Source organism: Pecten maximus, chromosome 1, assembly GCF_902652985.1.
Source record: "Pecten maximus chromosome 1, xPecMax1.1, whole genome shotgun sequence".
NCBI lineage: Eukaryota > Metazoa > Mollusca > Bivalvia > Pectinida > Pectinidae > Pecten > Pecten maximus.
In genome coordinates this window covers 33,660,089-33,674,740 of record NC_047015.1, presented here as the reverse complement: position 1 = coordinate 33,674,740, position 14,652 = coordinate 33,660,089, and the positions used below count along the sequence as shown (strand labels likewise).

The 14,652-nt window shown below is 34.9% G+C and overlaps 1 protein-coding gene across 6 annotated transcripts in view; it reads right to left on the bottom strand.

Annotated features, from left to right (window-relative positions):
* Window positions 1-847: 847 nt before the first annotated feature.
* Window positions 848-14,652, bottom strand: part of LOC117330943 (ras-related protein Rab-26-like) — a 131,001-nt gene continuing 117,196 nt past the window's right edge. For 4 of the 6 annotated variants that reach the window (XM_033889561.1, XM_033889536.1, XM_033889521.1 and 1 more), the window contains exons 4-8: window positions 12,680-12,746; window positions 10,563-10,615; window positions 7,061-7,183; window positions 6,384-6,460; window positions 848-5,829 (exon numbers count right to left, since the gene is read on the bottom strand). In XM_033889561.1, the coding sequence (XP_033745452.1) occupies window positions 5,730-5,829; window positions 6,384-6,460; window positions 7,061-7,183; window positions 10,563-10,615; window positions 12,680-12,746 (420 nt within the window). In that variant the 3' untranslated portion in view covers window positions 848-5,729. Of the gene's footprint in view, window positions 5,830-6,383; window positions 6,461-7,060; window positions 7,184-10,562; window positions 10,616-12,679; window positions 12,747-13,054; window positions 13,122-14,652 lie in introns of all 6 variants that reach the window. The other 2 variants (XM_033889544.1, XM_033889530.1) reach the window with 1 other exon arrangement.

Sequence of the window (14,652 nt, the reverse complement as noted above, 5' to 3'; positions counted from 1 at the left end):
CACGTACTGTAGCTGTCCCTAGACTTTATCACACGTACTGTAGCTGTCCCTAGACTTTATCACACGTACTGTAGCTGTCCCTAGACTTTATCACACGTACTGTAGCTGTCCCTAGACTTTATCACACGTACTGTAGCTGTCCCTAGACTTTATCACACGTACTGTAGCTGTCCCTAGACTTATCACACGTACTGTAGCTATCCCTAGACTTAATCACATGTACTGTAGCTATCCCTAGACTTAATCACATGTACTGTAGCTATCCCTAGACTTAATCACATGTACTGTAGCTGTCCCTAGACTTAATCACACGTACTGTAGCTATCCCTAGACTTAATCACACGTACTGTAGCTATCCCTAGACTTTATCACACGTACTGTAGCTATCCCTAGACTTAATCACACGTACTGTAGCTATCCCTAGACTTAATCACATGTACTGTAGCTATCCCTAGACTTAATCACACGTACTGTAGCTATCCCTAGACTTAATCACATGTACTGTAGCTATCCCTAGACTTTATCACACGTACTGTAGCTATCCCTAGACTTTATCACATGTACTGTAGCTATCCCTAGACTTTATCACACGTACTGTAGTATTGTAATGTATTAGGTGACACAGGCAACACCAGCGAAGCTATGTTCATTAATGGAAATTTTGTTTTTCTATTATACTTATACACTGCCAAGGAACAGTCATTTAAAACAGTATATTGACACTAATATCATTTGGTTATGAAAAACTGAAGCTATACAAAACAATGGTGAATACAATAGGTTAGGTAGAAAACAAATTTAACTAAACAAAGTTCAATAACATCTTGAAGGGAGAAAAATATTTAAAAAAAAAAGAAAGAAGAGAGAGCTGAACTTCATTCATACAATCTGGCTGGATTTAATCAAAGGTTTGTACTGTTGGCTAGTAAAATATATTGCACAGGTATTTGAAAAAGTGAATAACAGTGTCCAGCAGGAAAATGATAAGCCAATGACATGGCCAACATCTAAAGTTTGGATTACAAACCTTTTAAGGACTGACTAATGACAATACCTAGTAGCAACATTTCATTACAAACTTTTTCTACCTAGACACGGTTCCGAACACAGTACAGTAGATAACGGAACTAAAAGATAATTTCTATGTAGCTAGTTCCTGGATAACTACACCCTCTGTATGTACAACATGTGTATGAGAATAAGATAAAGTGGGATATATGTTAGAACTAATAAAAGAGTTCATACCACATCAATTAATCTATCAATCACAATATTCACAACCGTTATATTCCTCCTTCACTGGGTAACACTATACAGTCACATTTAGTACATTTATGAAAATAAACTAAAGTAAAGTGAAGGTACAGGACAGAGTGGAACAAATTACAAAGTTACCAGGCAACACTAGTCAAGTTACCAGTGTAACACAAGTCAAGTTACCAGGCAACACTAGTCAAGTTACCAGTGTAACACTAATCAAGTTACCAGTAATAACACTAGTCAAGTTACCAGTGTAACACTAATCAAGTTACCAGTAATAACACTAGTCAAGTTACCAGTGTAACACAAGTCAAGTTACCAGTGTAACACTAGTAAAGTTACCAGTGTAACACTAGTCAAGTGACCAGTGTAACACCAGTCAAGTTACCAGTGTAACACTAGTCAAGTTACCAGTAATAACACTAGTCAAGTTACCAGTAATAACACTAGTCAAGTTACCAGTGTAACACAAGTCAAGTTACCAGTGTAACACTAGTCAAGTTACCAGTGTAACACTAGTCAAGTTACCAGTGTAACACAAGTCAAGTTACCAGTGTAACACTAGTCAAGTTACCAGTGTAACACTAGTCAAGTTACCAGGCAACACTAGTCAAGTTACCAGTGTAACACTAGTCAAGTTACCAGGCAACACTAGTCAAGTTACCAGTGTAACACTAGTCAAGTTACCAGTGTAACACTAGTCAAGTTACCAGTGTAACACTAGTCAAGTTACCAGTGTAACACTAGTCAAGTTACCAGTGTAACACTAGTCAAGTTACCAGGCAACACTAGTCAAGTTACCAGTGTAACACTAGTCAAGTTACCAGTGTAACACTAGTCAAGTTACCAGTGTAACACTAGTCAAGTTACCAGTGTAACACTAGTCAAGTTACCAGTGTAACACTAGTCAAGTTACCAGTGTAACACTAGTCAAGTTACCAGTGTAACACTAGTCAAGTTACCAGTGTAACACCAGTCAAGTTACCAGTGTAACACTAGTAAAGTTACCAGTGTAACACTAGTCAAGTTACTAGTAATAACACTAGTCAAGTTACCAGTGTAACACAAGTCAAGTTACCAGTGTAACACTAGTCAAGTTACCAGTGTAACACTAGTCAAGTTACCAGTAATAACACTAGTCAAGTTACCAGTGCAACACTAGTCAAGTTACCAGTGTAACACTAGTCAAGTTACCAGTGTAACACAAGTCAAGTTACCAGTGTAACACAAGTCAAGTTACCAGTGCAACACTAGTCAAGTTACCAGTGTAACACAAGTCAAGTTACCAGGCAACACTAGTCAAGTTACCAGTGTAACACTAGTCAAGTTACCAGTGTAACACTAGTCAAGTTACCAGTGTAACACAAGTCAAGTTACCAGTGTAACACTAGTCAAGTTACCAGTGTTACACTAGTCAAGTTACCAGGCAACACTAGTCAAGTTACCAGGCAACACTAGTCAAGTTACCAGTGTAACACTAGTCAAGTTACCAGTGTAACACTAGTCAAGTTACCAGTGTAACACTAGTCAAGTTACCAGTGTAACACTAGTCAAGTTACCAGTGTAACAACCAGTAACCAAGTTTACGTAGGGGGACTTAGTAACTAAGTTATACAATAACAGTTACCAGGTAACACATAGTAACCAAATAATTTGAGAAACTTTACCAGGTAATACTTATTAACCAAATAATACAAGAACAGTTACCAGGTAACACATAGTAACCAAATAATACAAGAACAGTTACCAGGTAACACTTAGTAACCAAATAATACAAAAACAGTTACCAGGTAACACATAGTAACCAAATAATACAAGAACAGTTACCAGGTAACACATAGTAACCAAGAAACATGAGAATCGTTACTACATGGATATAGTATATTTCTAAGGAAATTAAATCTAAGATTTCTAGAAAAATATCAAAATTTCTCTTGGTGCAACCTTAAACTGATAATTGGAATTACAGCTATTAGGAAGGATTGCACATGTAAACCTTTTATTGATATAAATGAGAAGAATTAGACCAGGTGTTATGTGGAGAAAAAAAGACTATTATAACCAGACCTAGCACAATACAATCCTTGTGACAATTAGAATACAATATTTCACAGCAGTGTAACACTTTGAGCTCATTGGAATAGTCAATACCTAAAGCTGGTGTCACATATATTTATATGGGAGATTCCAAAATATACCACTTCACAACATCATTTATAGGGCTATAATCAACTAAAACATGTGATGTGTTATGCTGCAGGAGGTGCCATTATTTCTGATTCTCACATTACCATAAGGGTTTAAAGGGGTTCTAGTGTTATTGAAGTCCTGAGATTTATTTTACAGAGATTGTCGGACACTTCATCTCACGTTTTAGAAAAATAAATACCTCTGTTATGCCCAGATTAGAAATTGGTCAGCTTGTTAAACTGACCACTATATATGCCGTTGGACTGTGTAAAGCACACACTCAGGTGTATAAAATGGTTGGTTGCTTTCTCACAAAATATTTCCTCAAAAAATTAATATTGCAGTAGTTGTTAAAATAGTATAACTGAAACCATTCTGTAAAAATCAACTAAACAAAGATGTAAATGACAGCTAAACTATGTGACATGTGTATAATGTTAACAATATGAATATTTGCCAAAACCCGAGACAGAAGTGATCAGTATATACAGCAGATTTACTGGTAGAATCCCTGGCACATTTATGCATTAATACTAACACAGATACTTGTCAAAATAGTAAAAGATTAATCATTCTTGTAGCTTTAAATGACATTTGAAATCAAATAGCAATATAAACAACAAAGAGAAAACAGACTTTTAAAATTTCAATGAAAACAGAATTCTGATAGCAATATTATAATATAAATGAGTGGCAGCTCAGTTGGTATAGCATCAAACTACTAATGCAAGCTATGTGGTCCAATTCCAACTGCATCTCTTGAAGTTAAGATCACAAGCCATTCTGGGCAGCGGTTATAACATTAACCCGAATTACTCTGGATAATATGTGATGGGTATCTTATATAACATACCCAATAATTTTTAATGAGGTAGCCACCGGCTACTACAATATCTCGAAAATGTCTATTCAAAGGTTGATAAACCAGCAAACAAAGCAAACATTAGAGCTGACCTATCTATAACATGGTATTACTTGGGTTATCTACAGCATGTCAAACCCATAAATGCAGTTGTCATGGACACATCTCCAACATTATTCCATTCAGGTATTACTGAACAGTAGAGTTAGACTAATTCACTAAATAAAAATAAATACATTATGATTGAGAAATAAGCAAACATACTGAATATGTTTATACGCTCACATATACAACATATACCAGAACAAATGCTCTGTCATCACTTACACAGACTTGATTAGTTCTCCTCAATACACATACAAATCAACACTTTAACAAATTACACCAATGGAAGATTATAAATATAATTTTACTACATTATCAGTTTGACATATCAATTTTCAGCAATAGAAGTTTTTTTGTGTTGGAGAGGTGAATTAATAATACTGCCAAGTTCAGATTAGTTATCAGGTATCATCCAGCGACACTTAACCCAAATTGCTGTGAACCGTATGTGTAGGTCCAACAGGTGAAGTAGCAGCCAGCCACTACAAATAACTCTGCAGTTCAAGGGTTATAACCCAACAATCAAATACGACCAGTAATTTTAAAGGAATAATTGTTGTTGTTTTAAAGTGGAATGTTGAATGAATCAATTTTATAAACTTACAACAACATAATCATAAATGCAAAGAAAAAATACAACAAAAACTCAACATCATTTCTTTAACATATTAACTTCAAATCGTAAAACAATGTCTTATGTTCTACAGGGCTTCACTTCTACAGAAGGACAACATGGCAAATTAGTTTACTTGGAGGATGAAAGTTATTTATCAAATATGTAATTTAATATAAATATGTATATAAACTGGATTAATGAACTGTCATGTACAATGTTTTATTGAAAAATTCAAAACAGAAACATTGAATATCCATTTAAACAATTTTTATAGGGAAACAAATAGTCTTACATAGTGTGTTTATAAGAATAATTTATGTTTGTATGTTATGAAAACATTATCAGAGAAAATCAAGGATAAACACAAAATATATAAATAATCGTGAACCTCGCACTTATTTTATATATTAAAATATTTTAAAAAAATTTGTAAAAAACAAAAGCTATGAAATATGTATTAACATTTAACAAATAACGGAATCCTTGATTTGAGCCATATAATATTCATATATACTCATATACTCTGTAATTAACTATGGGGATTACTCCACTGGGTTATCTCCCTTAAGGGACATCCCAAAGTTCCTCTGCCCATCAGACTAGTAAAAAACACTCCCTGGGATTCCTCTAGCAGTGCCATCAGTTGGAATACCTGCAGTCACCCCTGGCATTTCTCTGGCTGTTCCATGTATTAGACTAACTACAGCAGCCCCCTGTTTTTTTCTCCTGGTTTACATAATCTGCCACATTGAATTTTGGCTCAGTCGGTTTTCTAGTCTTTTTCATCTTTAAATCTCTGCAATTATTCAATTATAAATTAAAGTCAATGTATAATAAACAATATTGTATACACAAAAACTCCATTAAAACTAAATCTGAGTAATATATTAACTGTTGATTCCAGATTGTCTTAGTGATAATTTTTAGCAAAGTATTAAATATTCCACACTGCAGGGTAAGTTCTGTCAATATAAAAGTTTTCATAAAAAAGAAATACAAAAAAATACAGCATATCAAAATATCAGATGGATGAAAAAACAAGTTTAATTACCAGGGTAAGTTATTGTATTTTTTAAAGCATGCTACTTTTAACAACATCCTAAGTAATCATAGTAAAGGGGTGGCTGGGTGGCTGGGTGGCACAGTTGTAACCCACTCGCATTTCGCCTTGGCTGCTGGGGTTTGATTTCTGTTGGATGTGAAACAGTACAGGGTCACCTGCCGACCAGGTGGGTTTCCTCTAGGTTTCCTCCCACAGTAACACCCCACTACCATCGGGACCAACAAGCGTGATTTATCTAAGTTATTGTTGTAAAATGAAGTTTTCTGTATTAAGTAATGTATACAAACCTTGCCACTGCCATAAATGCTAAATCTACATTCATTCCAGTCTTGGCACTAGTTTCCATGAAGGCAACACCATATTCCTGTAAAATAATAACATAAGAGTTACGTCCCTTTAGACCATGGGCAAGCTCGTTACGAAACAGCATCCCATGTTTATAATATATGAATGCAAGAGTCTCGTCTGTCACACTTTGTTCACACATGTACAAGTTTAAGCACTCTCTAAAACTCACTTGAAAAATCAAAATTCTGTATTTTTTCCAAAAAGTACAAACCTTGATCCGCATTAATAAATTGAATAGCATGTAAACACCTTGTATATTACATAGGAATGTTAGTATTGATTGATTTATTTCTGAACAAATAACAAATTTCGCAGAATCACTAATTTTCACCGAATTTTACCCACCAAAAATTCACTATTCCTGAAGAGAAAGATGAAAACAAATCTATTATATTACAGACCTTGTTCCAATTTGACTATTAGCTACTTTGTAAGTGTACTGGAGAAGCCAGAAAGATTTCATATTAATTCCTGAAAAGCAAAACAAGTATCTGATTTAAAAAAAAAAAATAACTGGTATATTTTCTCATACAGAGTACATGTACTTTGAATTGTAATGGGTTTCATTACTATCCAGAAGATGACTGTTGTTTACAACACAGAAAACCATACATACCCTTGCAAGTTTTTCTCCGTCCTCTGTTCGTATTACTCGGTCTGCAGTGGAGTCTGATTTGTTACCTAACAACATGATTACAACATCTTCCTGCGCATACTCATTAATTTCACCCAGCCATGCCTGAAACATTCCAAAGTTAAGATTAATTCTATAGTTAATGGTTTATCAAAATCATACCAGTGTGCCAGGTAATTCTACAGCTAATGGTTTATCAAAATCAAACTTAGTGAGCCAGGTAATTCTACAGCTAATGGTTTATCAAAATCAAACTTAGTGTGCCGGGTAATTCTACAGCTAATGGTTTATCAAAATCAAACCAGTGTGCCAGGTAATTCTACAGCTAATGGTTTATCAAAATCAATCCAGTGTGCAAGGTAATTCTACAGCGAATGGTTATCAAAATCAAACCAGTATGCCAGGTAATTCTACAGCTAATGGTTTATCAAAATCAAACCAGTGTGCCGGGTAATTTTACAGCTAATGGTTTATTAAAATCAAACTTAGTGAGCCAGGTAATTCTACAGCTAATGGTTTATCAAAATCAAACTTAGTGAGCCAGGTAATTCTACAGCCATTTGTTTATCAAAATCAAACCAGTGTGCCGGGTAATTCTACAGCTAATGGTTTATCAAAATCAAACCAGTGAGCCAGGTAATTCTACAGCTAATGGTTTATTAAAATCAAACTTAGTGAGCCAGGTAATTCTACATCTAATGGTTTATCAAAATCAAACTTAGTGAGCCAGGTTATTCTACAGCCATTTGTTTATCAAAATCAAACCAGTGTGCCGGGTAATTCTACAGCTAATGGTTTATTAAAATCAAACCAGTGTGCCGGGTAATTCTACAGCTAATGGTTTATCAAAATCAAACCAGTGAGCCAGGTAATTCTACATCTAATGGTTTATCAAAATCAAACCAGTGAGCCAGGTAATTCTACAGCTAATGGTTTATCAAAATCAATCCAGTGTGCAAGGTAATTCTACAGCGAATGGTTATCAAAATCAAACCAGTATGCCAGGTAATTCTACAGCTAATGGTTTATCAAAATCAAACCTAGTGTACAAGGTAATTCTACAGCCATTTGTTTATCAAAATCAAACCAGTGTGCCGGGTAATTTTACAGCTAATGGTTTATTAAAATCAAACTTAGTGAGCCAAGTAATTCTACAGCTAATGGTTTATCAAAATCAAACTTAGTGAGCCAGGTAATTCTACAGCCATTTGTTTATCAAAATCAAACCAGTGTGCCGGGTAATTCTACAGCTAATGGTTTATCAAAATCAAACCAGTGAGCCAGGTAATTCTACAGCTAATGGTTTATTAAAATCAAACTTAGTGAGCCAGGTAATTCTACATCTAATGGTTTATCAAAATCAAACTTAGTGAGCCAGGTAATTCTACAGCCATTTGTTTATCAAAATCAAACCAGTGTGCCGGGTAATTCTACAGCTAATGGTTTATTAAAATCAAACCAGTGTGCCGGGTAATTCTACAGCTAATGGTTTATCAAAATCAAACCAGTGAGCCAGGTAATTCTACATCTAATGGTTTATCAAAATCAAACCAGTGAGCCAGGTAATTCTACAGCTAATGGTTTATCAAAATCAAACCAGTGTGTCGGGTAATTCTACAGCCATTTGTTTATCAAAATCAAACCAGTGAGCCAGGTAATTCTACAGCGAATGATTATCAAAATCATACCAGTGTGTCAGGTAATTCTACATCTAATGGTTTATCAAAATCAAACCAGTGAGCCAGGTAATTCTACATCTAATGGTTTATCAAAATCAAACCAGTGTGCCAGTTAATTCTACAGCTAATGGTTTATCAAAATCAAACCAGTGTGCCAGTTAATTCTACAGCTAATGGTTTATCAAATCAAACCAGTGTGCCAGATCTTGTTTCTTATTTTATTTTGGTGTATCCATGGTAGAACTGTAAAATTGGAAATTTTGCGATGCAGAAATTTTTGCTTATTTATATATACATTTGTATATATAGTAGAAATAATGAAATCAACACGGCATTTTCGCTAACGTTTTCAGGCCTTGCTGGCCATCTTCAGGCGATTTGTTTATTCCTGCTTAGTTACATTATGACGTCATCTATTTGGACAAAGACAAAACCTGAGCTAGGTATATTTCAGGATATACTAAATAGCCTCAACATGTCAATACAATTTACCATGGAGCAAAGTGAAACAGAACTAGCCTTCTTAGATGTATTGGTACAAAAATCGGGAATTATTTCTACTATTTACACAATGCACAACGTCCTTTAAAGTTTTCATATATATATACATGTATATATATATATAGTGTTCATTAATCAAGGGAGATAACTTGCACTCGGATATACATGCTCAATGATATCGTAGCATGAAAATATATTTTCAGCATGACTGACAACTCGAAAATATCCACATGGCGAACAGTTTGAAATCTGATTAAGCAAACATTTCGATGCGTGAAAATGGACATTTTTACAGTGTAATCCTTTACAAATAGTCACCATAACACCTTGACCTTGGTTCTGTGAGACCTTGAGAAGAATGTGGCTTTAGTTCTGCGAGAGCTTGACAAGTACATGACCTTAGTTCTGTGAGACCTTGATAAGAACATGAATATAGTTATGTGAGACCTTGACAAGACTGTGACCTTAGTTCTATGAAAACCTGACAAGAACGTGACCTTAGTTCTGTGAGACCTTGACAAGACCGTGACCTTAGTTCTGTGAAAACCTGACAAGAACATGACCTTAGTTCTGTGAGACCTTGACAAGTACATGACCCTAGTTCTGTGAGACCTTGATAAGAACATGACCATAGTTATGTGAAAACCTGACAAGACCGTGACCTTAGTTCTGTGAGAACCTGACAAGACCGTGACCTTAGTTCTGAGAGAATTTGACAAGACCTTGACCTTAGTTCTGTGAGAACTTGACAAGACCGTGACCTTAGTCCTGTGAGACCTTGACAAGAATGTGACCTTAGTTCTGTGAGAACCTGACAAGATCGTGACCTTAGTTCTGTGAGACCTTGACAAGAATGTGACCTTTGTTGTATAAGATCTTGACAAGAGCGTGACCTTGGTTTTGTGAGACCTCGAAAATTTGTCTTATTTCATCCTCAGACCAATGTCGAAGGTCCAAATGAGAAAAGTTGTGTATATATGCAGGAGTACAGGGTTTTGAGAAATGCTGTGGGCACTGACAATATACAATACCGTAAAAACTCGTGTAATGTGCACAGTTTTTTTGTTCTGAAATAAAGTATAATGTCACCTGGTCTTTGTATGCAAATAAGAAATATGCTGAAGGTATGTTCATTCTTGTATCAACTTTTTATTTACCCCGATACACAATGCCTAACAAAACAAACCCAGGCCTTATATTGGTACAATTTTGTATGAATAGATTATGATGATTGTCAGCTTTAGATAGATTTCATTGTTTCTTAGAAACATAACTTTGTTTGATTTTTCAAAGTAGAGCCTTACCCTTATGTTGTCAAAGCTGCTTTTGTTGGTGACATCGTATAGGAGGAGCAATGCTGTAACACACAAGTGGGCTGGCTCATTATAAACAAAACAGACTAAGTAAAAGTCAATTACTTATCATCCTTAACAGCAAAGGAAAAAGAAATGAAATCAGAAATTATACGGTTTACGGGAAATAAAAGATGTTACAGAATGTATAGGTTTCTATTTCCTGTAGTAAACCAGACAATTCTAATAGTGTTTTGGTTTCCTGTCAGTATATAAGTTATGAGAGTTTGTGATAACAAAATTTGACTGTATTACAATGACAAACAAGAATCTTACAAACTAGAAACAATAACTTCCTTGACAATAAAACAATATCCTGACAATACATCATTTATATAAATCAATAGTGGTATTAATTAGTGAGCTATTTTTGAAACCATTAAACCTGTGTGGTTTGAACTACTGTGACAATATTTGTTTACTAAATGTAGAAAGCCCTAAGGGCAACAACTCTAACAGGACTGTCACTACTGGTTATTAACAACAATATGCAGCATAGCTAGCTACACAGACAGACAATTAATTCATGTCAAATGGAGAAAGTCAAAGTATGTTATTGATGAAATGGATATAAATAAAGCAATAGTATAAATAGGTGTTTTGAAAAAGAACTCACTCACTCACTGAAAATATAAACTGATCAGTTTACAAAGCTTTGAGGGGATATAATTGTATCAGGATTTTGATTCCATGTTTTTGATGACACTGACTGAATATTGCCAGAATATTAACCTTGATAAATAATTATAAACTTACACATTACAGGAAAACCAGAAAGGGGAATAACTCAGGAGAAAATCAACAAACAACATATACATGTGTTGTTCACTACCATCATAGCAGCATATTATCAGAATGTTTTTTGATGTAGACATAATCTGATGACATTTCCAAATCTGTGCAATTACACAGCATTTGTTTTACCTTTGTAAGTACAATGTAATGGGTTATTATATCATTTAGGCCAAAGAAATAATTTGTGTGTTTCTGGTTTCTCTGTTGCTTTATTTTTGGTGGTTAACCTTGAAGTTTTCATGACAGTTTTTCACATTAGCACTGTTTAAATCCATACCCTTGTTTTGTATACACTACAAAAACATTCTGGTGAAACCAGAAACATCATGATTACTTTCTCGTGCCTATATAATTAATTATATGGGAAAAGTGGAATAGAATAACGGAAATATTGTGATAAACATCATAATGTTTCCATTACCTGAAAAGCAAATGGTAAAAATTCAGAGAAAATGAACATGAAGGGTGACTCCAATAATAACACAATATCAATGGGTTTCATGCACACTGCTCTATTGATTTCCTAGCATACAATGTAGTGACGAGAGATGTTCACACTCATTACTAATAGATGCAGGCTCATTTTCACATATCATTATTAATTAAATATGAAACAGAAAAAAACATGAATTAGTTTGTCTGCCAACGGTAATCAGTCAGCCGACAACAATTTGTCACGCGCCTCTTCACTACTTTGCTGAAAAACAGCAGTTAGCATGAATAATGGGTATATACAATGTTAAAAGTATATATTTGTATCTACCTGGTATATAGGGATGTATGATGCTGGGAAAATGGGAATTTGAATAGAATATTTAAAACTTGAAACAAAGGAATATTTTGTAAATTTTGAAAGTGAATTATGTATTCAATTTTGCAATCACTCAAGTTTCTATTTGACTTCAATAGCATAATAATCTGTATTCGTCAGGAATATAATTTGAATAAAAAGCAAGAAGTAACACAGGAACTTTCTGTTGAGGGAAATGGCCAGTGCATGTTAACGTTGCTATTGAATTGTCTAATAAGAAACAATATTGGAATGTAAACCTTTGAACATGAAATACTTACATACATGCAACTTACATAAAAAAACACCCAGATTGTTGTTAAAACACAATGAAAATATATATAAATTAGTAAAGACTGAAATGTTACTTTACAAGTCACAGCTGTGAAAGCCGTAACAATCATCACAACACCGACGTGTTTAGTGGGAGAAGATATAAGTTAGGCACACAGTACTAGACACAGCAGATCAATAAATTTGGTACCATGTGCATCTCGGTAATATGCGTGTGTTACACTTCTGAATCTTTCCTGTCCAGCTGTGTCCCAAATCTGTAACAACAAATGTCAAGGTCATCAGCAAAGTAGGTCACACAAACCAAGTATAAACCTCATTTAATGGACAACTGGGTTAAAAAGACTCTTTTATTGATTCAGTTGAAGCTGTAAAATACAAACACTTTTAGGGAAAAGATTTAAACACTGTTAGGATATAATTTGAGATTTTTCCCGAAATTATCAAAATTTATTTCAGATGATGTGAAGTTCTAATTGAATAGGTCAAATTTAAATCAGCTGTCCATTATACACAGGTTATACTTTATGAAGATTTGATAAGAATAGTCGCCATGGTGACATACCATTAGCATCACGATAGTAAGCTCGTGTTATACTGCGAAAACGTTCTTGTCCTGCTGTATCCCAAATCTGAAAACAGAACATCATAATTAGGGACCACAGCCTAACATTATCCTGTTGGTAGTATTGTATTGATCTGAAAATGTCCGGTAATAAGCCTGTCCATATATAAAATGCTAACAAATCCTATTTCAATGTCCTGTTGTAACCAATTTAATATCTATTACAGTTCAACAGAATGCCAACCAATGCTATTTCTTTTCCCTTAATAAGCCCTCTCTCCCTAATGCAGTTCAATAGAATGCCAGCAATGCTTTCTTTTCCCTTAAATAAGCCCTCCCATATCTATTACAGTTCCAACAGAATGCCAACCAATGATATTTCTTTTCCCTTAAATAAGCCCTCTCTCCCTAATGCAGTTCAATAGAATGCCAGCAATGCTTTCTTTTCCCTTAAATAAGCCCTCCCATATCTATTGCAGTTCCAACAGAATGCCAATAATTGCTATTTATAATACCTCCTACAGACAACACCCCCGTACATCAGGGAGTTATTGAGGATATGTAGAGTAATCTTATATTCTTCTCATCACAGTACAGTAAATGTATACTCTACCCATTCCCCAAACACATTCATGCTATCCATTTATATCTAAATCACTTCGCCATTTAAATTGTTTCTGAAACCTTGGAGATCCTATTAGTGTTTTCAATCCTGATCAGTTTCAGTGGTGTTTCATCAAATATATGTCAACTAGCAGACCCAGTGTTTCTGTATTATCATACAGCAGGCATTTTATCTGAATCACTTTTCATCCATATACGGAAATGACAGATGAAATAAACAATAGATGATCTTGGCACCCACCGTTGAATGATCTTTAACAGTCCGATGAAAGACTGATCTTTTCTCTACTTTTCTTCTTTCCCCTCTTACTTTTAATCATTTGATGATGGGAAACATACATATGAAGTCTAAGAAAGATCTAAGAAAAACATTTGGAAATGTATCAATAAAAGCTGAAATCCACAGTGGCTGCCTTTAAGCCATTTTGTTTTCCTGATCAGACTCAAAGATCAATGGGCACAAGTAGGGACCAAGGGAACCTACATGTTAGGTAGTACTCTTCAGGAAATAGGGATTCAAAGGGATTGTTTATGTGCATTGGATAATAATGGACTTAAATGGAAATGACCTTGAGCTTTGACTTTGAGAATGTATCGGAGTAACACAACTAGGATCGAAGAGGAACAAGTGAACAGGATTTGGCAAAAACCTATCAAGTACTTTCTAACAGATGACATCAAACTTTTAAGCGCAAGCCAGGGTACAGAGAAGGATGTCAGAATCACCAGTGTCTATAGCCTGGTACTATCTAGGGTACAGAGAAGGATGTCAGAATCACCAGTGTCCATAGCCTGGTACTATATAGGGTACAGAGAAGGATGTCAGAATCACCAGTGTCTATAGCCTGGTACTATCTAGGGTACAGAGAAGGATGTCAGAATCACCAGTTGTCTATAGCCTGGTACTATCTAGGGTACAGAGAAGGATGTCAGAATCACCAGTGTCTATAGCCTGGTACTATCTAGGGTACAGA